At 48.2% G+C, this 22,091-nt stretch overlaps 1 protein-coding gene across 3 annotated transcripts in view; it reads right to left on the reverse strand.

Annotated features, from left to right (window-relative positions):
- Positions 1-22,091, reverse strand: part of LOC129860565 (low-density lipoprotein receptor-related protein 1-like) — a 141,404-nt gene that overhangs the window by 45,343 nt on the left and 73,970 nt on the right. For all 3 annotated transcript variants that reach the window (XM_055931078.1, XM_055931077.1, XM_055931079.1), the window contains exons 8-29: positions 14,393-14,555; positions 13,656-13,878; positions 13,346-13,538; positions 12,883-13,032; positions 12,393-12,629; positions 11,975-12,155; positions 11,485-11,707; positions 10,921-11,110; positions 10,536-10,658; positions 10,158-10,298; positions 9,483-9,608; positions 9,227-9,343; positions 8,884-8,964; positions 7,983-8,150; positions 6,238-6,420; positions 5,239-5,436; positions 4,858-5,103; positions 4,376-4,573; positions 1,964-2,168; positions 1,543-1,707; positions 1,222-1,466; positions 180-311 (exon numbers count right to left, since the gene is read on the reverse strand). In XM_055931078.1, coding sequence (XP_055787053.1) covers positions 180-311; positions 1,222-1,466; positions 1,543-1,707; positions 1,964-2,168; positions 4,376-4,573; positions 4,858-5,103; positions 5,239-5,436; positions 6,238-6,420; positions 7,983-8,150; positions 8,884-8,964; positions 9,227-9,343; positions 9,483-9,608; positions 10,158-10,298; positions 10,536-10,658; positions 10,921-11,110; positions 11,485-11,707; positions 11,975-12,155; positions 12,393-12,629; positions 12,883-13,032; positions 13,346-13,538; positions 13,656-13,878; positions 14,393-14,555 — 3,888 coding nt within the window. The remainder of the gene's footprint in view (positions 1-179; positions 312-1,221; positions 1,467-1,542; positions 1,708-1,963; positions 2,169-4,375; positions 4,574-4,857; positions 5,104-5,238; positions 5,437-6,237; positions 6,421-7,982; positions 8,151-8,883; positions 8,965-9,226; positions 9,344-9,482; positions 9,609-10,157; positions 10,299-10,535; positions 10,659-10,920; positions 11,111-11,484; positions 11,708-11,974; positions 12,156-12,392; positions 12,630-12,882; positions 13,033-13,345; positions 13,539-13,655; positions 13,879-14,392; positions 14,556-22,091) is intronic.

Here is a 22,091-nt window from a genome sequence, read left to right on the forward strand (position 1 = left end):
GTTACTATCCAGAAACTACAAAAGGCAGTGTGAGCATATCAAAGAGCGGATGAACTAAAAACCGAGCTATTCTCATTAGTAAGACAATCGTCCGATTGGGTGTTTCTAAATTACAGCAAATGTAGACCCATTAGTCACCATTCAGCCCTCTGAGAGTGTGTGTGCGTGTGTGTTCCTACCTTTGCAGGTGCGTTTGTCAGCCTGCAGCTTCATAAGGTGAGGACAGGCACAGGAGAATGTCTGGTTGTAGCTGATCAGACACAGGTGAGAACACTGGCTCTGCTCATCAGAGGTGGCACAAGGGTTAGGAGCTGAGGGAGAGAGAGGACCAAGACATGTTTGAATAAAGAGACCTGGTCCACTGCGGCAATGATCCATCGACTCGATTCTATTCAATTTCGACCAAGGCAATTTTTTTTAAAGGTATTATTTGATTCAATTACTAAAACACTTCCATCACAGAGCATTGCGCTGGAGACTGAGTGAAGGGAGCGGTCGTCAGATAGGGATGGAGTATTAGAGGGAGCAGAGGACAGAGCGAGACACGGATAGGGACCGAGTCAGACATCGTCAGGCATGGTTTGTTTCCCCATCGGTGTCAGAGGGACTGGGGGAAGCTGTCAATCAACAGGCCAGTGAGACCTCAGCTCCGTATTCCTTCGCCTAAGATCAGGGCCCCTGTATCCAGAAAGCATCTCAGAGTAAGAGTGCTGATCTAGAATCTGCCCGTATAATATTATTCACTATGACCTAAAAAAAAAAGGAAACTGATCCAGGACTCTGAATTGCTTTGTGGATACGAGCCCAGTTCTCTCCATCTGTTAAACACTATGTGATCAGCTCAGGGCACAGTCTATTAACCCCTGACTGACTAAAAGTCTGGGAACTCCTACAGTATAGTAGGCCACTGATACTGCAGTGGGGGGCCTTTATGATCCACAGTGTGTGTGTGTGTGTGTGTGTCTACAAGGTGTTAGAAACCATGCTACGTCTCGTAGAACATGGAGGCAACGCAACACACAACAGACAGTAGTGACGGTTAGCCGTCCCAGAGGATTGATGTGTTTGGGTTCAGGAGGTCTGGAGCATACCTCTCTGCAGTCCTGCCCTTTCGTTTGACACTGTCCAGTTAGCAGTGAGAGACAGCTGGGAAGTGTGGGGTGGCTTGTTTGTGTCCGCGTGCATGTGTACGCATTTATGATGTGTGTGTGTGTCACCTACCTTGGGGCTGTCTGGAGGGATGGTACACCTGCAGGTCGAAGGGTTGTGTGTTGGTCCGTTGGACCACGGTTACGTTGTTGCCGGTCCACTTGTTAGCCTTGGCCAGAGTGTTGGTCCTCCAGTCCGTCCAGTACACCTCTCCTCCGTACATGGTGACAGCAAAGGGGTGGGACAGGTACTCATGACCCCTCAGCACCTCGATCAGACCAGAGCCGTCATACAGAGCAGAGTAGATGGCATCAGACCTGGGGGAGAGAGCGTCTGGGTGAGTGTGTGTGTGTGTGTGTGGGTGGGTGTGCGCGGTAAGGAGAACAACAGTACCTGGCGTCGATCCATACAATGCGTCTCTCCATGTAGTCTACAGTCAGTCCGTTGGGCCAGCCACCGCTGCCAGTCTCTCTGTGGATAGTCCTCCTGCCCTCACCACTCATAGATGCTGCCTCTATCCTGGGCAGACTGGCATCCCAGTCCGTCCAGAACAGAATACTGACAACAGAGGAAGACAACGAGAACAAAAGGGAGAGGGAGACAAATGCATGAATATCCAGCAGTAGTCATTCACACAGTGTCTGAATATGTGAAGGGGGACTATATATATATTTATATATATATATCTTTTTTACAGTTCTATACAGAAGTTATATCAGAGTACCATTGCTTGTATATGATCTACTATTTCCAGTTCTATTGTATCTGTGGTATGGTATCTGTCACTGTGGTGGTTCAATGGATTCATTCTCACCCGTCTCGGGGGTCCAGGGCAATGGCCCGGGGGTGCTCCACCTCTCCAGCCAGTAGGGTGGTCCTCATGGTTCCGTCCAGCTTGGCCACCTCGATCTGGTCCAGGTTACTCTCCACCCAGTAGATGTTCCCTGCTATCCAGTCCACGGCCAGACCCTCTGGAGTGGCCAGCCCATACTGGATCACTACCTCGAAAGTGGTCAGAGCTGGGAGGAGGACGGTGGTCAGAGGGAGAGAGCGAGAGGGTAAGGGATGGGAGATGGCTGGGTAAAGGCCTTGCATGGGAAATTCTAGATTTGTTTGACATTCCCATCACTGACCTCAACACACAGATAAAAACCAGTAAGACGGAAATGGAAGAAAATTACCTGATCGGATAGGTCAAACTCCTCTCTTATAAAGGACGTGACAGAAATGGGACACAGTGGACCAAGCTGTATTAAAATGTCTTTGCAAAACGGGGCAATATTTGCCGGCGCAATACAATACGTCTGTCTAGCTCATGGCAAAAGACAGCAGTTACAGACTAACTCTACCCAGCGGCGCACACGCTTTAACAAACCGCTGACAAACTGAGCGGACTGTTTGCAATTAATTCTCTGTGGAATCAGAATCAGTCAGTGGCATGGCACGCACTGCTTACCACTGTGGGATTTCTAGCAACACTTTGCTAACAAATCACAGAATGAAGGTGGTGAATTCTGGGAAACTTTTGAGAGAAAACCCACAGCACGCACGCGCAGACACACACAGTTCCCGGAAAAACCTGGCACCCCAATAAAAGCTACGCAGTAATGGTGTACTGCTGATGATTCTGTGGAGTCCTTCACATGGCCTTCCAACAGTCATTAGATTACAGCATTAGAGGGAGAGGGCCTCTTCACAGCTCGGTTGTTGTTATACTGCTGGAACCACAGTTGGCTTTGCCTGGGGACGGTGGGGAGGCTGTGTGTGTAGGGAGGAAACTTGTTGTTGTTGTTGTTGGAATGTTTGACCCTGTAGCGATAGCAGCTTCGCAATATTTTTTTACGTGGCAAAAATGAAAACACTTGAAAGCAGACCAAACTCTTTGGTCCTTTTAAAAACCTGCTGTATGGAAAATATTCTGCGCTACAGCTTGGAAAACAAATGTGACCTCGAATACCAACATAATGATGTTTGTTTCCAACATTAGAGCAGTTTTCCTAAAGAAGTTAAATCCGCTCATTTGTTTCCTTTGCCTCGACACTATGGCGATCCTGCTATTGTCCCGGCCCTACAACTAAACACTGAAAGATCTTAAATCAGCAGAAGCTGATTTTTGGTGGAGGGAGGGTTGTTTTTAAGAGGGTTAGAGGCGTGGGAGGGGGCCTGGGAACAGGGACTAATGTAATACGCTGGTTCCTACGCTACACCACAGTATGTGTGTCTGTTGCTCTGCCCCAGGGTGGCTGCAGTCACGCAACGGAGCGGTGAGACAAATTTGAAGAGACAAAGCCTTCCGTCGTTCTCTGTGTGTGTGTCCCTGGATTTCTTCTGTGGGATTCTGGGAACACACCCTTGATTGGCCAACAGACCTGGGGTTGGGGGGGGTGGGGGTCTGAGGTTGGGACGTTGGGGGGAGAACAAGGGCCAGCTGTGACCTGTCTGGGGGATTTATGCTGGGGACATTAATATACCTCTTGACTAGATTTGACAGGCGAGGCTACCATGAGACAAAACTGTTGTACTGAAGTACATTCAGAAAAAGCGCAAAACTTTGTAACTCATTTTTGTTAGTCCTCAGACTAAGAGGAAAGACACTGTAGCCTACATCATGGAAGGGGGTTGTAGGCACTGCCAAAACAGTACCTGCACGGCTAAAATAACACGGGCCTGCCTACAATGCATACTGTAGATAAAAAGGGAACGTCGGCTCAGTCTCAAAACATATTTTAATAAAGATTTGGTGATTAAGAGTTATTTCCAAGCGGTCTCAGGAGCTAATCCCTTTTATTGACAGTCTAGACTACTTTACGATTGCGTTGGGCAGACAAGAAAAGGGCCTTAATTGAGGGGAGGCTATGCTTGGTTTTTAATCAAATAAAATGAAACGTGGGACAAATTTTTTTTTTTTAATGTTTCGAAATAGGAAGTGAACAAGTACAAAATGCACAATAGGCTACTCTTGTTCCATGTTCATATGGGCAGTGTGCGTCACGGCTGGGTAAGCCGAGTTTCCACTGTCAAAATGAATGTCATAACTAACTGGTAAATTGCCAAACCTGGCGTCAGGACTGGAAAATACCCGTGCGGCAGTTTCTACACGAAGCAATTGCTAACTAACGAGTGTTTGACACTAGTGCCGCCTTAACGCCAGCTGGGGGAAAAAAAGAAGAAAAACAAAAGAGTCCAATGAGTATAATAACTTGAATAAATGGAGACGCTCCCTCACCTCCGTTCTCTGACAGTTTCCCACGGTAGATCTTGTCCTCCACCACGTCAGTCCAGTAGAGGGTGTTTTGGCTGAGGTGGAAGTCCAGAGCGATGGTGTTCCTCAGGTTAGGCACCAGCACGCTGAACTCTCCCTTGTGGAGGTCAATACGACGGATCTCATGACGGTTGGAGAAGATGATGAACGGCTTGAAGGAGTCTGGGGGGGGGGGGGGGGGGGGGGTAGAGAAATATGGGATATGGAAGAGATCTTTTAGGGGCCCTGGAGATTGTCCTTGTTCGGTCACATGGTCTTAATCGTGGTCTCCGTTCTTATGGTAATCGTTATCTCCGTTCTTAAAGTGCAATATTTACAGAACGCCATAACTCACACAAACAACCACGGTATTCATCGGATGGCCAACAAGATTATATATTTATTTTCTACCTCTCTACTACCTTAACCCCTCTCTCTAACCTCCTTTCTCCTTCTCCTCTGCTCACCAGTGCTCTTGCAGCTCTCCATATCTGTCTCCAGCTCCCAGCCCTCGTAGCAGGAACACTTGACGCTGCTCTTCTCTTGCTCACACTTCTGGCTGCACTTGAGGTGCTTGGCGCAGAGGTTCATGATGTGGCAGGTCTTGTTGTCGGCGCCCAGCTCCATGCCCAGAGGGCAGGAACACATGAAGCCCTCCCCAGGGATGATGGAGCAGTTGTGGCTGCAGCCGCCGTTGTCTATGGAGCACAGGTCTGTGGAGGGTGGCGAGTAGAGAGGAGAGGAGAGAGAGGGGTAATCATATAGATGTGTGGTTTGAGGCAATTCCTACCTTGACCACGGTGGTGTAGTTATGGGTAGGGAGAGTGGGCGAGTGTGTGTGTTCTTACCACAGAGTTTCTCGTCAGAGCCGTCGGGGCAGTCGTCAGTGCCGTCACACAGCTTCTCGGTGGGCAGACAGATCGAGTCGTTGGTGACACAGACGTGGTGAGACAGCTTACACACCAACGCCTCGCAGTTGTCCTCGTCCGAGTTGTCCTCACAGTCACTGTCCCCGTCACACACCCAGGCCTTGCTGATACAACGAGCTGGGGACAGGTCAAAAGGGTACAGGTCAGAAGTCACACCCCACTGACACAACAGGCTGAGGAGACAACCAGACAGAAGATCACACACCGGGGTCTTACTGAAGGGACAACGAAACACCGTGGCAACATGAAAAGGGACACCCCGAAGAAAAAAGAAAAAAATCAGGCAAGCTCAACTCCGAATAGAGAAACATAGATATTGATGGCTGCAATGCTGAACTCTGGAAAAAAAACATGGTTGCCTTCTTGTGACTGCTGCTGGGAAATCAATCGTAAGAACTAGAGTAATTCAGTCCATTTGCGAATGCTGCTGGCCGTGTTAATCCAGACATCTTAATCCCCGGAGCACCAAGGGGTCACCGTGGGTAAAAGCCATCCTCGTTCCCAGAGAGCAGCTTGCTGTCTTATTCTGTCACAACAAGCCCCTTTGGGATAACAAGCTCTCTTAAGTGATACATTGTGTTTGACCATGCGTGTCCAAACCGCCCAGACACTGCTGCCATGACTTACTACATGAAGAATACTTGCTCTGAGACATGGCTGTTACTATTATGGCGTCTAGAGGATGTAGGGCAAGAAGACACCAGGACTTCTCACTGACTAATCTGATGAGGGCAGAAAAAACCCATGGTACACGCACACACCACAGCCTGCCCTACACAGATTTCCTGAACCCGCACTAACTGGTCTGATTAAAACATTTAAAAAAGGCCACTTAGCCAATAGCATAGAGGAAGAGACAGGAAGAGAGAGCGGTTAGCTCATTTCTCTTGATGGCTGAAACGGCCCACGCAAACTCACCAGAGTTCCTGCAGCTGAACTTGACGGCTGGGTCACACATGTGCGTCACTCCCTCACAGTCGCTCTCGTCACTCAGGTCCATGCAGTCGGTGTCCCCGTCGCAGCGCCAGCGCATGGGGATGCACAGGCCGTCCATGCGACACTGGAACTCATCCACGTGGCAACCACCGGGAGGACGGGTGGCTAGGGAGACACAGGAAGAGAGAGCGGAGTCAGCCAACAGCAGAGGGGTTAGAGTATGGCGAGCGACAAGCGAAGAGACTTCTATTACGGACATCCAATCCATTCAATAGCAGAGACGGGAAACCGTCGTAACACATCCAATACCTCAACCCAGTTAGCCGTCGACAGGAAAGGTCTGCGGGGTCAGAATGTGTTAAGGCTCCAGATGGGTCTCGGTCGTGAACAAACAATGACAAAGCTGTTCTGTTCTGTTCCCACGGACATCATCGCCTGATGTTAAGGGCGTCATTAAGGAAGAGGAATAATGACATCCCTTCATGGCAAGAGTTGGCATGGAGGAATCAGCAGTTGGCATAGGGGCATAAGGAACAGGCCCAGGACCTTCTAAGTGGAATACAATATGTGAGACAGAGGGGAAAGCAACAGTATTGCTTTTCTTCTCAAACTAATGACTTCCAGAAGGTTTGGCACTGGCACACACACACACACACACACACACACACACACACACACACACACACACACACACACACAGGAGTAGGAATGGAGTTTGGAATAACACGACAACAGCAGAAGAACGTTGATGTCACTGTGATTTCATACTAGGCACAGATCTCTCATTAGGCCAGAAGATCATGCTGGGCTCGATGTTGCATGCTGAACTCAAACAGGCACACACACACACACAGACAAACACACCTCTCCCCTGTCACTCCGGGGCAGGACAACTTCTAAGCAATTAACTCCTCTCTCAAAGCCAAACAGAGCTGCAGAAAAAGCAGAGAGACAGAGAAAGAGAGTCTGGGAGAGAGAGAGAGAGAGAGAGATAGAGCGAAAGAGGGGCTTTGGAAGTTCTGCCTGGCCTCCACTGATCTCTGCCAAAGCCACAGCCATTACCAAGTCATTACCAAGCCCCTCAACACCTCACCAGAGAGACTAGTCACCCCCCCACTCCCAACACCCCTGACTAAAACTTTGCCTGCTCTTTTTACTCCAGCCATTTCACCTGACTTCACTTTTTTCCCATCACTTAAATTGAAGGTCGATGTGACCAGCCGTCATTAAACAACCGCACAATTTCAGCCAGCCATACTGAAGGGAGGCATGGTTCATGTTTTGCTTGAGATCTGCAGCTAACCGCAGAGCATAAACACATCCCTGAGAGCAGCAACATGAAGGATCAGCCGGACAACATTGTACACAATCCAAAACGACAACACGTACACAGCCTGAAATAGGATACAGGCATTTCATGTGGCGATAATATACCAGTATACTAAAAAGAGGACAAATATACTGTATACTCTCCTTCATGTGAAGAACAATGGAAGCTGCAATGCAGACTGCCAGACTCATGCAAACACTATGAGCACAATGTCACTCTCCTGCCAGGTGCTCAATGAAGAAGGAGATGCTCTATAACATCCGTTGGGGTGGTACAGTAGAATAACAATACTAGGAGTTGGACGCTAGTGTCAGCCACAGTGCAGCGCCTCTGGGCCAGTTTAGGGGTCAAGTGGCTTGCTCAAGAGCACAGCGGCAGCACCGGTACCAGAACTCACCCTGGTTGGTACAGTTGGCGTGGGTCTCGTCGCTGTAGTCTCCACAGTCGTTGTCCCCGTCACAGGTCCAGTACTCAGGGATGCAGCGGCCGCTGTTACACTTGAACTGAACACTGGAGCAGGAGTGGCTGCAGCCTGCCTCGTCGCTATTGTCCCCGCAGTCGTTGTCTGAGCACACAGAGAGAGAGAGAGAGAGAGAGAGAGAGAGAGAGAGAGAGAGAGAGAGAGAGAGAGACAGGCGGAAAGGGTAGGCGCACACACACACACGCAGAGACGCACAGAGACACACAGGTAACATTTTTTACTAACTTGCATGAACAAGCCATTATAAATGCTTAACCCACTAGAGTCGATTAACAAGCCCATGAAAATCCGTCAGTTTCTGTCATTATATCCTCCACATCTGCCGATGTCGCACTTCCACATCTAAAGGTGAAAGGTGAAAGGTGGCAGAGCTAGAGCGGTGTCTGTCAGACCACGAGACACGCCGAATATGGGTCTTCTCTCCAAAACGTCTGTAGCGTCCGAACGGTTTGACCTACAAAACTATTATGACCCCCTCTATTGAAAAGGGGATGCTCTCACAAATGTCTCCATTTTGCTTTATGGCTCGTCTGAAATCGGTACCGTCGATGTGCCAACTTCTGTTTGTAGCGTCCGAACCGTTTGGGCTACAAACTAAATGTGACCCCACAAGTGTCACGGGACTTGTCTGAAGGTAACCGGTAACCGGTTGTAAAAGAAATTAAGGAAGTATGATGGGTAGTTTTAGCTAAATGATCCATAGTATGACCATCTTAAAACAATTCCATATGTCAGCCATAGACGTTTAAGAATGAATACATTATACAGGTCACAAATGCGTATGAATTGCAATGCTTAAAAGGAGATTTGCGCTCACCGTTGTCACAGCGCCAGTTGACGTTGATGCAGCGGCCGTTGGCACAGGTGAACTGGGTGAGGGGGAAGCAGGTGGGATAGGCTGGGGAGAAGGAGAGGCGAGAGGAAACCAAGATGACATCCTAGAAACATCCACAAACAGACCTCTCTTGGCCCACTTCAAACAAGTAGTGTGAGAGTCTAAAACCCCAAACTGCCCAACTAACCAAACTCTTGCCTGGCTAAAAAGCAGAACTACATCTGCTGACCAGGCTTCAGGTTTAGTGAGTTGACTTTCAAACATGAAACTATTCAGAATAATATAGAACGCTACAGAGGTGATGTGTGATGCCAGAAGTCCCCACCACAGGAGGCTGGCTCATCAGAACGGTCCCCACAGTCATCATCCAGGTCACATGTCCAGGAAGTGGGGATGCAGCGCCCACTGGCACACGCATACTGGTTGGGCGGGCACGTACGAGCTGGAGAGGGGTGGGGGATAGCAGCATTACAGATTGGGAGGGCGTGTGTACGAGTCTACATGCATGAGTGAATATATATATATGTGTGTGTGTGTGTGTGTGTGTGTGTGTGTGTGTGTGTGTGTGTGTGTGTGTGTACCTGAGCAGGTAGTATTAGACTCATCCTCATAGGCGCCACAGTCGTTGTCCCCGTCACAAAGCCAACGCAGCGGGATACAGCGGTTGTTCTGACACTTGAACCGGTCCGATGGACACGTGTGCTGGTCTGTGGGAGAGAAGAAACTTACGATTTACAACAGTAGAATTTGAACGTGAGATCAATCGAATTAGACAAGACCATACAGCATCTCTCTCAGAGAGACTGGGTCCCAGAGGAGTCTTTTATAACTGGACTAATATTAGGCCTAGTCAGGAACCATTTACGTTAACTGTAAGTTCATAAAGTGGACATCACACAGCTATAAGCACATTTTGTTCTGGGACACTTGAGCTTCTGCTGCTGTGTCATCCTCTAGAAGTGGGCCAACATAAGAACTTTCATGTACACACAGAGGAAACCAGGTGTTACTAATTGTCACACCAAGAGAGAGTTGGATGGAGAAACTATGGGCCTATTTGACACTCAATTGATGTTTAATATTGCATGGCTCAAGGTAGAGCAAGCATTAGGGCTTGGATTAGGCAGCTCATCCTCTGTTGCCGCTAATTCACAGCACATGAGTCTCAACTGTGCGCGTCGTGTGTGTGTGTGTGACTTGTTGTCGCGTGTGTGCTCGTTGCTCAGTAACCCTGACGGCGGCGTGGCCCGACTCACGGCAGAGCTCGGGCGCCTCGTCGCTGTTGTCCAGACAGTCGTTGTCCCCGTCACACTTCCATCGCTCCTGGATACAGCGGTTGTTCTTACAGGCAAACTCCCCGAGCTGACACTGAGGAGGAGGGATGTAGGTGGGGTTGGCTGGGGAGAGGAAAGGAGGGGACTGTTACGGATAACGTGGCAAAGCAACGGCTTTCGCAGTCTCTGCTGTTCCTGTGTGGAATGGATTGATCTCAGCTGAAGAAAGCAGGTCTGAGATTTGCTTCTCGACACACCAGCTTAAAACACGGATATTTCGATATGGCATCCCAGTTCAACGTACATAGATCACAGACACTACTCTGACTGAGACTCTCCTGAGAGCGTCCCAATGCATACCTTTACAGGTGACATTGTCGTCACCCAGTATCTGGTCGTCAGCACAGCCACAGGACCTGCCGTCAGGGATAGCCAGACACAGACTGCTGCAGCCGCCGTTTTTTACGCGACACAGGTTGGTCCCTATAGAAACAAACAGAAGACAGGCAGACAGGACCGTTAGCGTTGTTACCAAGCAAATTTGCCTATGGGACATTAAACGTATTCTTTTATTCTAGACTAGTTAAATCACTGATATAGAATACAATTTTAGGATTTTGTGGCATAAGAAGTCTTGCCATGGGTTATGACACTTCGTGACGTGCTTACGACACTGTTAAAGGTGTTCAATGTGTTCCCCATTGACTGTAGTGTTTACCCACCAGGTGTCCACCAGTAAAGTTACCTTGCTGCTGGTGAGCGTCGTACACACGGATCTCGAAGAGGGGTGGGCGTTCGTTGCGGAGCAGCGTGACAGTGCTGGTGGAGGTATCTAGTTTGAAGATGCTGCCGCCGCGGTACTCGTTCCAGAACAGGTACTGCTTGTAGTGACACAGGCCGAAGGCGTGGTTTAGCTCGTTTCCCTCGTACACCATCTGACCAAATCAGAAAGAGAGAAGAGGATCATGCTGAGGATGAAATCCATAGAACCTGTCTTTTTTCCACTCACACACACTTTTTTTCCACTCACACACACTTTTTTTCCACTCACACACACTTTTTTTTCACTCACACACACTTTTTTTCCACTCACACACACTTTTTTTCCACTCACACACACTTTTTTTTCACTCACACACACACTTTGGCAATCAGAGGGGGATACAGACAGGTGTGAGAAACAGTGGGAAGGGTGGACGCGACGACTGAACCCTGCGCTCCAGTGGGGAGATTTCACATGTGCGACAACCAGTGTGACTATCACGATCATCATCATTCGGGTTGAGGCTTGCTGACCAGTCGAACTGACCTTGCGCTCGGTGGTGTTGAGGTAAACCATCTCGATGCGGTCGTAGTATGCGTCCACCCAGTACAGGATGCCCTGCGGGATGTCCAGACTCAGGCCGTTGGGCCACAGCACGGTCTTACTGGTCAGCAGGACCTGGTCGTGAGAGCCGTCCATCCACGCCTTCTTGATCTTCCCTCGGTTACTCTTCTTGGGGTCCTCCTCCCAGTCTGTCCAGTACATCCACCTACAACCACACACTCTGTTAAATCCATACTAAAAGGGTGACAAATTCCACCAACTTGCCCCAAATTTCGAGGTTTTCCGGAAATTATTGTTGGAAGATTCCCGGAAGCAGGAGCAAATAAGCAGGAAACCAGGAATCCTCCAACCGGGATTTCTGGGAAATCCTGGTAGTTTTTGGGAAAGTGACCAACATATTCTCATTCTGTGAGGTCTTTGTGTGAGATGTGTACAGGAGCAAAGGAGCATAAGGAGGGGGAAAATGTCTGACCCGTGCTGGGGGTCCACTACGATGGCGCGGGGGTGGGTCATCTTGCCCTCGATGAGGGTCTTGCGTGTCTGAGAGGCCTTCTCCAGCCTGGCCACACTGATGGTCTTCACAGGCCCGTCGTCTGTCCAGTACAGGTTACCTGCCATCCAGTCTACCGCTATCCCCTCCACGGTGTGGACGCCTGAGGGAAGGGACAGAGGGCAGGAGGGAGGGACAGAGGAAGGGAGAGATATTGAGGGTCACTGTCCACAAGGGCTTTCGTGACCTCATGATATCATTTCTATCATGACACATTGGTCACAATTCAATATATATATTGCATCCCAAATCTACATGCATTGCAATTCAATTCTGCAATAGGTCTTGATGCAATGCACGACATGTTAAATACTACGGTAGTCGAACAGACATTCCTTACCGTCCTTCAGGATGGTGTCTCTCTCCGTGCCGTCAATCTTCTGCCGCCCGATGATGTAACTCACGGCGTCAGCGAAGTAGATGAACTCGCTCTCGGCGTGGAAGTCCAGCGCCCGTGGGTTCATCAGGTTCTCAATGGGGATCATGAACTCGTCGGGGACCTTGGCATTCATGTCCATGCCACGGATGATGCCAGGGCGACCCTTACCGTACACAAGGAACAACTCGTGTTCAGGTTCTGCAAGGGGAACATCGACAACGTGGGGATATCGCTCAATGGTTAGTTACAAGATCTGAGAAATGAAACAAGGTATTTCCTGTATGTAAATTTTCAAATTATGTTCTAGAGACGTATTTCAACTCATATTGCTATAATATAAATTGCAGGTCTGTGCTGTATGGAGTTCTGTGCTGTTGTGTGTGATTTTTGCGATATGCTCTATGTATGGAATGCAATTCAATTCAAAACTTCATGTATGTAGAGCACTCACTCTTGCAGGACTTCCCGTCGCTGCCCAGGCTGAATCCAGAGCGACAGCGGCAGGTCCGGGTCTTGTGGCTGTTCCCCAGCAGACAGATGTCGGAGCAGCCTCCTGGCTTCTTAAACTGGTCCGGTGCACACGCATGACTCTTCTCTCTCACTGGGCACCAGGGGACGAGAGAGCGGGGTCAGAGGTCAGCACTAGGCACCAACAAGGCAACAACTATGACGATCGATACAGACAGACAACACTAGATACCCTTCTGGACTCTTTCAACCAGGAAAACCCAGGGATTTTTGAAAGTTACCGTAATTCTGCAACCCTAGGCGTGTACCTACATGGAGTTCGGCATCTCTGGTGGAACACGTGCAGGGCTGGAACAAAAGCCCGACCACACTACATGCCAATGATTGCCCCGTACCCTCAGTGCCTATCTGGGTAAATACACAGGGGGTTGTGGGTGTGTACCTACCTGGGGGTTGACGTCTCTGATGGTACACGTGCAGGGCGGCGCCGCGGTCCACTCGGGTCACCACCGTGAAGTCAGAGGAGTTGAAGCGGTTGACCCGGATCACGCTGGTCTTAGCGTGGTTCAGGTTGCCCTCGTTGGAGTTGGTGGCGTACAGGTAGTTCTCAAACACCGTCAGCCCGTACAGATGCTCAATCTGACAGAATGAACAACAGACACACAGTCAGAGCTGGTGGTTGTGTGTGTGTGTGTGTGTGCGTGTGTGTGTGTCTGTTTTAATGGAACTTCCTCCCTGATTCATTCATGACCTCACCAGCAGGCCCTGTATGATGGTGTGTCTGTTCTGGCCCTCGTAGTCCACCACCTCTATGTAGTCCAGGTAGGCATCAGCCCAGTAGACCAGCCGGTTGACCAGGTCCAGGGTGATACCGTGGGGGAACACGATCTTACTTTCCACCAGCTTGGTCCGGTTCTGACCGTCCATGTCACAACGCTCCACCTTGGGAGTCTGACCGTAGTCTGTGAAGAACACCTTGCTGTAGGGAGAGATGGCGAGGGGGAGAGCGGGGGGGGGGGGGGGGGGCGGGGGGGGAGATAAAGAAACCATGAGTGTGTGGGGAGATTAAACAGAGGAAATGGGAGGACTGACTGTGTATTCCAACAGACGAACTCTACTTCCTTAAATCATATTTGACCTCAAATCACGCTGCTTTACGCAGCTCATAAAAAGCGTCATCTGCATTAAGGGTGGTTAATATCGGAGACGTCTACATCCTTCACCAGGAGATGCCTTCCAAAACTGAGAAGTGACACCTTGTAAAAAAGGAACCACACAGGAACCACCAAACTATTTTTAAGTGTCACCGTCAGCAATATGAAGTGATCATACACATGTTGTGTGTGTGCGTGAGAGAGAAGAGGAAGTGTTTTCACTGACTAAGGGCTGGGACAGCATTCATCTGACCAGGAGGACCAGGGGGAAGTAAACAAAGGACCTTCTGAGGTCACTACTTCAGGGGTCTCTGGGGTTGTTAGTGGGGTAGAGCTCACCCCATCAGGGGGTCCAGGGCGATGCCTTTAGGGTTGTAGAGCTCCTGATCCAGCAGGGTGACACACGTCTGGCCGTCCGCGTTGCACACAAAGATACGATCGTCCATGTTGTCCTCGAAGTAGAAGTTCCCGGTCAGCCAGTCAATAGCCATCTGTCCCACATCTGAAGGGACAGAGAGAAGAGGATAAGTGTGGGAGAGAGAGAGAGGATGAGTGTGAGAAGCATGGGGAAGAGAGAGACAGAAGGAGAGAGAGAAAGAGGGACCGAGAGAGATTGCCGTATCAGAATGGAACTCCAATCAGTGTCAGTGACCGCAAACACAACCCATAAGCCCATCTCACCCACAGAAAAGCATTAACCCTCGCCACCCCAACCCACAGCCTGCTTGGTGACCTGACATGGTCCCACCCTGCCTCATTTACAGTTGAGGTCGGAGGTTTACATACACCTTAGCCAAATACATTTCACCTCGTAAAAAATCCCTGTCTTAGGTCAGTTAGGATCATCACTTTATTTTAAGAATGTAAAATGTCAGAATAATAGAATGATTTATTTCAGCTTTAATTTCTTTCAGCACATTCCCAGTGGGTCAGAAGTTTACATATACTCAATTAGTATTTGGTAGCATTTAAATGGTTTAACTTGGGTCAAACGCGTCGGGTAGCCTTCCACAAGCTTCCCACAATAAGGTGGGTTAATTTTGGCCTATTCCTCCTGACAGAGCTGGTGTAACAGTCAGGTTTGTAGGCCTCCTTGCTCGCACGCTCTTTTTCAGTTCTGCCCACAAATTTTCTATAGGATTGAGGTCAGGGCTTTGTGATGGCCACTCCAATACCTTGACTTTGTTGTCTTTGGAAGTATGCTTGTGGTCATTGGAAGACCCATTTGCGACCAAGTTTTAACTTCCTGCCTGATGTCTTGAGATGTTGCTTCACTATATCCACAATTTTCCTCCCTCACGATGCCATCTATTGTGTGAAGTGCACCAGTCCCTCCTGCAGCAAAACACCCCCACAACATCATGCAGCCACCCTTGTGCTTCACGGTTGGGATGGTGTTCTTCGGCTTGCAAGCATCCCCCCTTTTTCCTCCAAACATAACGATGGTCATTATGGACAAACAGTTCTATTTTTGTTTCATCAGACCAGAGGACATTTCTCCAAAAGGTACGATCTTGTCCCCATGTGCAGTTGCAAACCGTAGTCTGGCTTTTTTATGGTGGTTTTGGAGCAGTGGCTTCTTCCTTGCTGAGCGGTCTTTCAGGTTATGTCGGTATAGATACTTTTGTACCCGTTTCCTCCAGCATCTTCACAAGGTCCTTTGCTGTTGTTCTGGGATTGATTTGCACTTCTTGCACCAAAGTACGTTCATCTCTAGGAGACAGAACGCGTCTCCTTCCTAAGCGGTATGACAGCTGCGTGGTCCCATGGTGTTTATACTTGCATACAATTGTTTGTACAGATGAACGTGGTACCTTCAGGCATTTGGAAATTGCTCCCAAGGATGAACCAGACTTGTGGAGGTCTACAATCTTTTTCTGAGGTCTTGGCTGATTTATTTTGATTTTCCCATGATGTCAAGCAAAGAGGCACTGAGTTTGAAGGTAGGCCTTGCAATACATCCACAGGTACACCTCCAATTGAGTCAAATGATGCCAATTAGCCTATCAGAAGCTTCTAAAGCCATGACATAATTTTCTGGAATTTTCCAAGCTGTTTAAAGGCACAGTCAATTAGTGTACGTAAACTTCTGACCCTGTGGAATTGTGATACCGTGAATTATAAGTGAAATAATCTGTCTGTAAACAATTGTTTGGAAAAATGACTTGTGTCATGCACAAAGTAGATGTCCTAACCGACTTGCCAAAACTTTAGTTTGTTAACAAGAAATTTGTGGAGTGGTTGAAAAACGAGTTTTAATGACTCTAACCTAAGTGTATGTAAACGTCCGACTTCAACTGTATATACTCTTTTCAAACCACTGAGCTAGGCCGAGCCAAGCTCTACTGGTTCTGTATCCAACATAGTTGCTTGAACCATGATAAATGACAATGATGATAAACGACAATGATAAATCAGAGCAAGCACTGTAAAGTACAGTTTGAGTCGGTATGGTAGTGTGGAAAGGGTAGCACTTTCTCCATGTGAAAGATGGACAACACACACTCACCCTGCCTGAGCACTGTCTGACTGACTGGGAACTTTAGACAGCAGAACGTGGAAAAAGATCTGGCTTTGAATGAAATGCTAAATGGTGTTCTTTTGGAGGCTGTGTTTTGTCCCTATCAGTATCTCCCAGCTGATTTCCTAGCAAGTGCTCTGACAATGAGAGTCTGTATCTGTGTGAGAAGGCGGCTGGGGTGGTGGGGTGGTCCCACAGAGAGACCCAGCTGTGGGAGGGCGGGAGGGAGGAGAGGAAGGGGGGGGGGCTCATGTGGCCTTGTGTTTTAACAGCTGCCACCATGCTTCCTCAAAGAGGGGAGAGAAAGCTCCTAATACACGGCACTGTACTCCATCAACCGGCCCCCGTAAACCAAAACCATTGTTAATCCACAGAGCAACTTTGAAGTTGGGCCACACTGGCCCATCCCACCCCCCTGTAGTTAGCCTATCCCAGCTTGTGACTCCAGCAGTTATATCCTATCCCAGAATCCCATGGGTCTGACATGAAATGCCCTGTTTTTTAGTCCCATAGCATGGTTGGCCCCGCAAAGACCAGCGGTGGAAAAAGTACACAATTGTCATACTTAAGTAAAAGTAAAGATACCTTAAGTATATTTAATGATTTAATCTATTTAGTATCAAAAGTAAAAGTATAAATAATTTAAAATTCCTTTATTAAGCAAAACAGACGGCACCATTATCTTGTTATTTTAATGTACGGATAGCCAGGGGCACACTCCAACACTTAGACATCATTTACAAATGAAGCATGTGTGTTTAGTGAGTCCGCTAGATCAGAGGCAGTAGGGATGACCAGGGATGTTCTCTTGATAAGTGCGTGAATTGGACCAACTTCCTGTCCTGCTAAGCATTTAAAATGTAACTAGTACTTTTGGGTGTCAGGGAAAATGTATGGAGTAGAAAGTACATTATTTTCTTTAGGAATGAAGTAAAAGTAAAAGTCGTCCAAAATATAAATAGTAAAGTATAGATACCCTTGGTAACATGATACTACCCTCGCCGGTCCATGTTTCCTAGACTCCCATTCACAAGCGGGCGATGGTAGTTTCTTTTTGTCTTCTCATTTGTGGTGAAAGCAAGGAAGAGCCCTTGCTGCATCTTCCTTCCCAACGCAGTTAAGCCAAAACCACGCCCAGTTATTCAGAGGGGCGTGCTACTACGCTCCCATTGGCTAGCTAGCGTTGTCTCACTCGCAGGAGACCAGCGCAGAGACAGTGGCCTTCCAAGGTAAGGCTGGAAAGTGTAATTTAACAATTAGCTGCCTACCATAATGCAGGCCTATTATTATCATCATGTTTGGTAACATTTGTTTGGTAACACCCACACGTTTGGTATCCCCCACAGCTGCGCAAGGATAGACACGGTGTGTCCCAATTTTCATTTGGCACGGGAGCACGTCGAATGTCAGAGCGAACTACTAGGAGCCGCCCATTTTGTGATGTAGAACGACGTTCACATACTCCGTGGCACTGCGCTTGTGTAAAGTCTGTAGACCCCTTCAGACACCACCAGACCCCTGTCAGGACCATTAAACAACACCACTATGCTGACCCTCGACACAGGGGCCCCATAAGGGTGCGTGCTTAGCCCTTTCCTGTACCCATGACTGCGTGGCCACACGTGCCTCCAACTCAATCATCAGACAAAAACAGGGGTAGGCCTGATCAACAACAACGACGAGCCCTGGCAGAGTGGTGACAGGAAAATAACCTCTACCCAAACGTTAAAAAAACAAAGGAGCTGGTCGTGGACTTCAGGAGACAGGGAGCACGCCCCCATCCACAGGACCGCAGTAGAGGAGGTGGAAAGCTTCAAGTTCCTCGGCGTACACATCACTGACAATCTGAAATGGTCCACCCACACAGACAGTGTGATGAAGAAGGCGCAACAGCGCCTCTTCAACCTCAGGAGGCTGAAGAAATGTGGCTTGGCCCCCAAGACCCTCACAAACTTTTGCAGATGCACCATTGAGAGCGTCCTGTCAGGCTGTATCACTGCCTGGTACGACAACTGCACCGCCCGCAACCGCAGGGCTCTCCAGAGGGTGGTGCGTTCTTCCCAACGCATCACCAACACTGCCCTACAGGACATCTACAGCACAAAATGTCACAGGAAGGCCAAAAAGATCATCAAGGACAACAACCACACGAGCCATGGCCCGTTCACCCCGCTCATCAAAGCTGGGACCGAGAGACCGAAAAACAGCTTCTATCTCAAGGCCATCAGACTGTTAAATAGCCATCACTTGCCAGCCTCCACCCAGTACCCTTCCCTGAACTTAGTCACTGTCACTAGCCGACTACCACCCGGTTACTCAACCCTGCACCTTAGAGACTGCTGCCCTATGTACATAGACATGGTACACTGGTCACTTTAACAATGGGAGAAAAAAGATATTTAAAAAAATACTTTATTTACATAAGTATTCAGACCAGTTGCTATGAGACTCGAAATTGAGCTCAGGTGGATCCTGTTTCCATTGATCATCTTTGAGATGTTTCTACAACTTGATTGGAGGCCACCTGTGGTAAATTCAATTGATTGGACATGATTTGGAAAGGCACACACCTGTCTATATAAAGGTCCCACAGTTGACAGTGCGGTTGACGGAATTGTCCGTAGAGCTTAGAGACAGGATTGTGTGGAGGCACAGATCTGGGGAAGGGTACCAAAACATTTTTGCAGCATTGAAGGTCCCCAAGAACACAGTGGCCTCCATCATTCTTCAATGGAAGAAGTTTGGAACCACCAACACTCTTCCTAGAGCTGGCCGCCCAGCCAAACTGAGCAATCAGGGGAGAAGGGCCTTGGTCAGGGAGGTGACCAAAACCCCAATGGTCACTGACAGAGCTCCAGAGTTCTTCTGTGGAGAAGGGAGAACCTTCCAGAAGGACAACCATCTCTGTGGCACTCCACCAATCAGGCCTTTATGGTAGAGTGGCCAGACGGAAGTCACTCCTCAGTAAAATTGCACATGAAAGCCCACTTTGCCAAAAGGTACCTAAAGACTCTCAGAATATGAGAAACAATATTCTCTGGTCTAATGAAACCAAGATTTAACTCTTTGGCCTGAATGCAAAGCGTCACGTCTGGAGGAAAACTGGCACCATCCCTACGGTGAAGCATGGTGGTGGCAGCATCATGCTGTGGGGATGTTTTTCAGCGGCAGGTTCTGGGAAACTAGTCAGGATCGAGGCAAAGAGGAACAGAGCAAAGTACAGAGAGATCCTTGATGAAAACCTGATCCAGAGCGCTCAGGATGTCAGACTGGGACAGGACAATGACACTAAGCACACAGCCAAGATAACGCAGGAGTGGCTTTGGGACAAGTCTGAATGTCCTTGAGTGGCCCAACCAGAGCCCGGACCTGAACCCAATCGAACATCTCTGGAGAGACCTGAAAATTCAATGGGAGAAACTCTCCAAATACAGGTGTGCCAAGCTTGGAACGTCATACCCAAGAAGACTCAAGGCTGTAATCGCTGCCAAAGGTTCTTCAACAAAGTACTGAGTAAAGGGTCTGAATACTTATGAAAATGTGATTTGAGTTTTTTTTTAAAAATTGCTAACATCTCTTTTGCTTTGTCATTATGGTGTATTATGAGTAGATTGATGAGGGAAAAAAATATTTAATACATTTTAGAATAAGGCTGTAACCTAATGAAATGTGGAAAAAGTCAAGGGGTCTGAATACTTTCCAAAGGCTGTATATATTTCTTAATTCTATTCTTGTACTTTTAGATGTGTGTGTATTGTTAGATACTACTGCTACCCTCGCAATAACGTCTGCTAAATATGTGTACATGACCAATACAATTTGATTTGGTTTATATCAAACACTACTAAAGTATTGGTGCAATTCCAAGAAGGAAATCAATTATTTACGATCAGCCGCCATGGTTTTGGCATATTTCTTTATCTCAGCTTCCCAAATGGCACCCTATTCCCTATAAAGTGCACTACATTTGACCAGAACCTTATGGGCCCCAATCAAAGGTATTGCACTAAATAGGTAATAGAGTGCAATTTGGGACCCACACCATCTCATGTTCCAAGGGAGGTAACTGCAAATACATAGACTCATAAAAACAAGCCCAGGAGAACAGAGATTGAATGAATATAGATGAGCAAACCTAGTTTCCCAAAAACAAACACACGCGTGCAAGGGACGTGTGAAGCAAAAAAAAGCCTTGAGAGGAAATTGGCTGACAATTCAATTTCACTCATTTCAAAATCAGCACTAGGAGACTACACTTAAATTGACCTTGGAAGAAACGAAACAATCGAACAGCAGCACCAAAAGTTATTGGGTTGATTGGGTGGATGTAATGAACATGAATTTGCACTTTTCTGCATTAGGAAGTGTATTGTTGTGGAACAGGTGGGACGCACAGTCCCCCCAGCCCACCTCCCTCTCTCTCTCCCCTCTCTCGAGAGAGCAGAGCGCGAGAGAGACAGCAGAGAGAGAGAGAGACAGCAGAGAGAGATACAGAAGAGAGGAGAGAGAGAGAAAGAAGAGCGGAGAGAGAGAGAAAGAAGAGCGAAGAGAGAGAGAAAGAACTGCGGAGAGAGAGCAGAGAACTGCGGAGAGAGAGCGGAGAGAGAGAGAGAGAGGAGAGAGCAGAGAGAAAGAACTGTGGAGAGAGAGCGGAGAGAGAGAGGAGAGAGAGAGAAAGAAGAGCGGAGAGAGAGCAGAGAGAAAGAAGATCGGAGAGAGAAAGAAGAGCGGAGAGAGAGAGCAGAGAGCGGAGAGAGAGAGAGCGGAAAGAGAGCAGAGAGAAAGAAGAGCGGAGAGAGAAAGAAGAGCGGAGAGAGAAAGAAGAGCGGAGAGAGAAAGAAGAGCGGAGAGAGAGCGGAGAGAGAGCGGAGAGATGGTCGGAGAGTTGAGGGTTGGGCAACAACATCATGGAACAGTACAACTATTTTTCTTACAGTGATTCTCTTACATTATCTTTCTTTTTCTGGGAAATGGAAAGTTATGTTTCATGGGTAACCTAACCACCCAGCCACTTCCTGCCATTACAACACACCACCTCACACTGGTGTGACTACAGCAAACACTCATTCACACAGTAACAGTATCTCAACTGACAGGTGCGGTTGGAGCCAGATGGAGAGCTCGCAGACAGAGCACGTGACTGATTCCTCTACGTGAGCGCTTCCAGACAACCGCTGCTATCATGTCTGCTAATAAGTCACTAAAATCAGTCTGTTTATAATGTAGGCTACACAGTAAAGAGACACTAGGTTGTTTGTGGGTGTAAGACAGCACGTGTGGCTTCTTCTAAATTGTCTTTCTTTGATTCCTTGTGTCCTCTCCTCACCTCTTTCTCAAAAAGTACTTCAAATTCTACGCAGTCTTTCCAAGTGTCAACAGTGACAGTAACTCTGAGTATCTCTGGGCATTTTGTAATTGGGCAATTCCACAGTAACGGAATATTAGTCTGGCGCAGCAGTGTTGAGGCGTCACTACAGCCTGGGGTTCCATCATGTGTCATTACCGGCCATGTTCCGG

This window comes from Salvelinus fontinalis, chromosome 8 (assembly GCF_029448725.1).
Source record: "Salvelinus fontinalis isolate EN_2023a chromosome 8, ASM2944872v1, whole genome shotgun sequence".
NCBI classification, from domain to species: Eukaryota; Metazoa; Chordata; class Actinopteri; order Salmoniformes; family Salmonidae; genus Salvelinus; species Salvelinus fontinalis.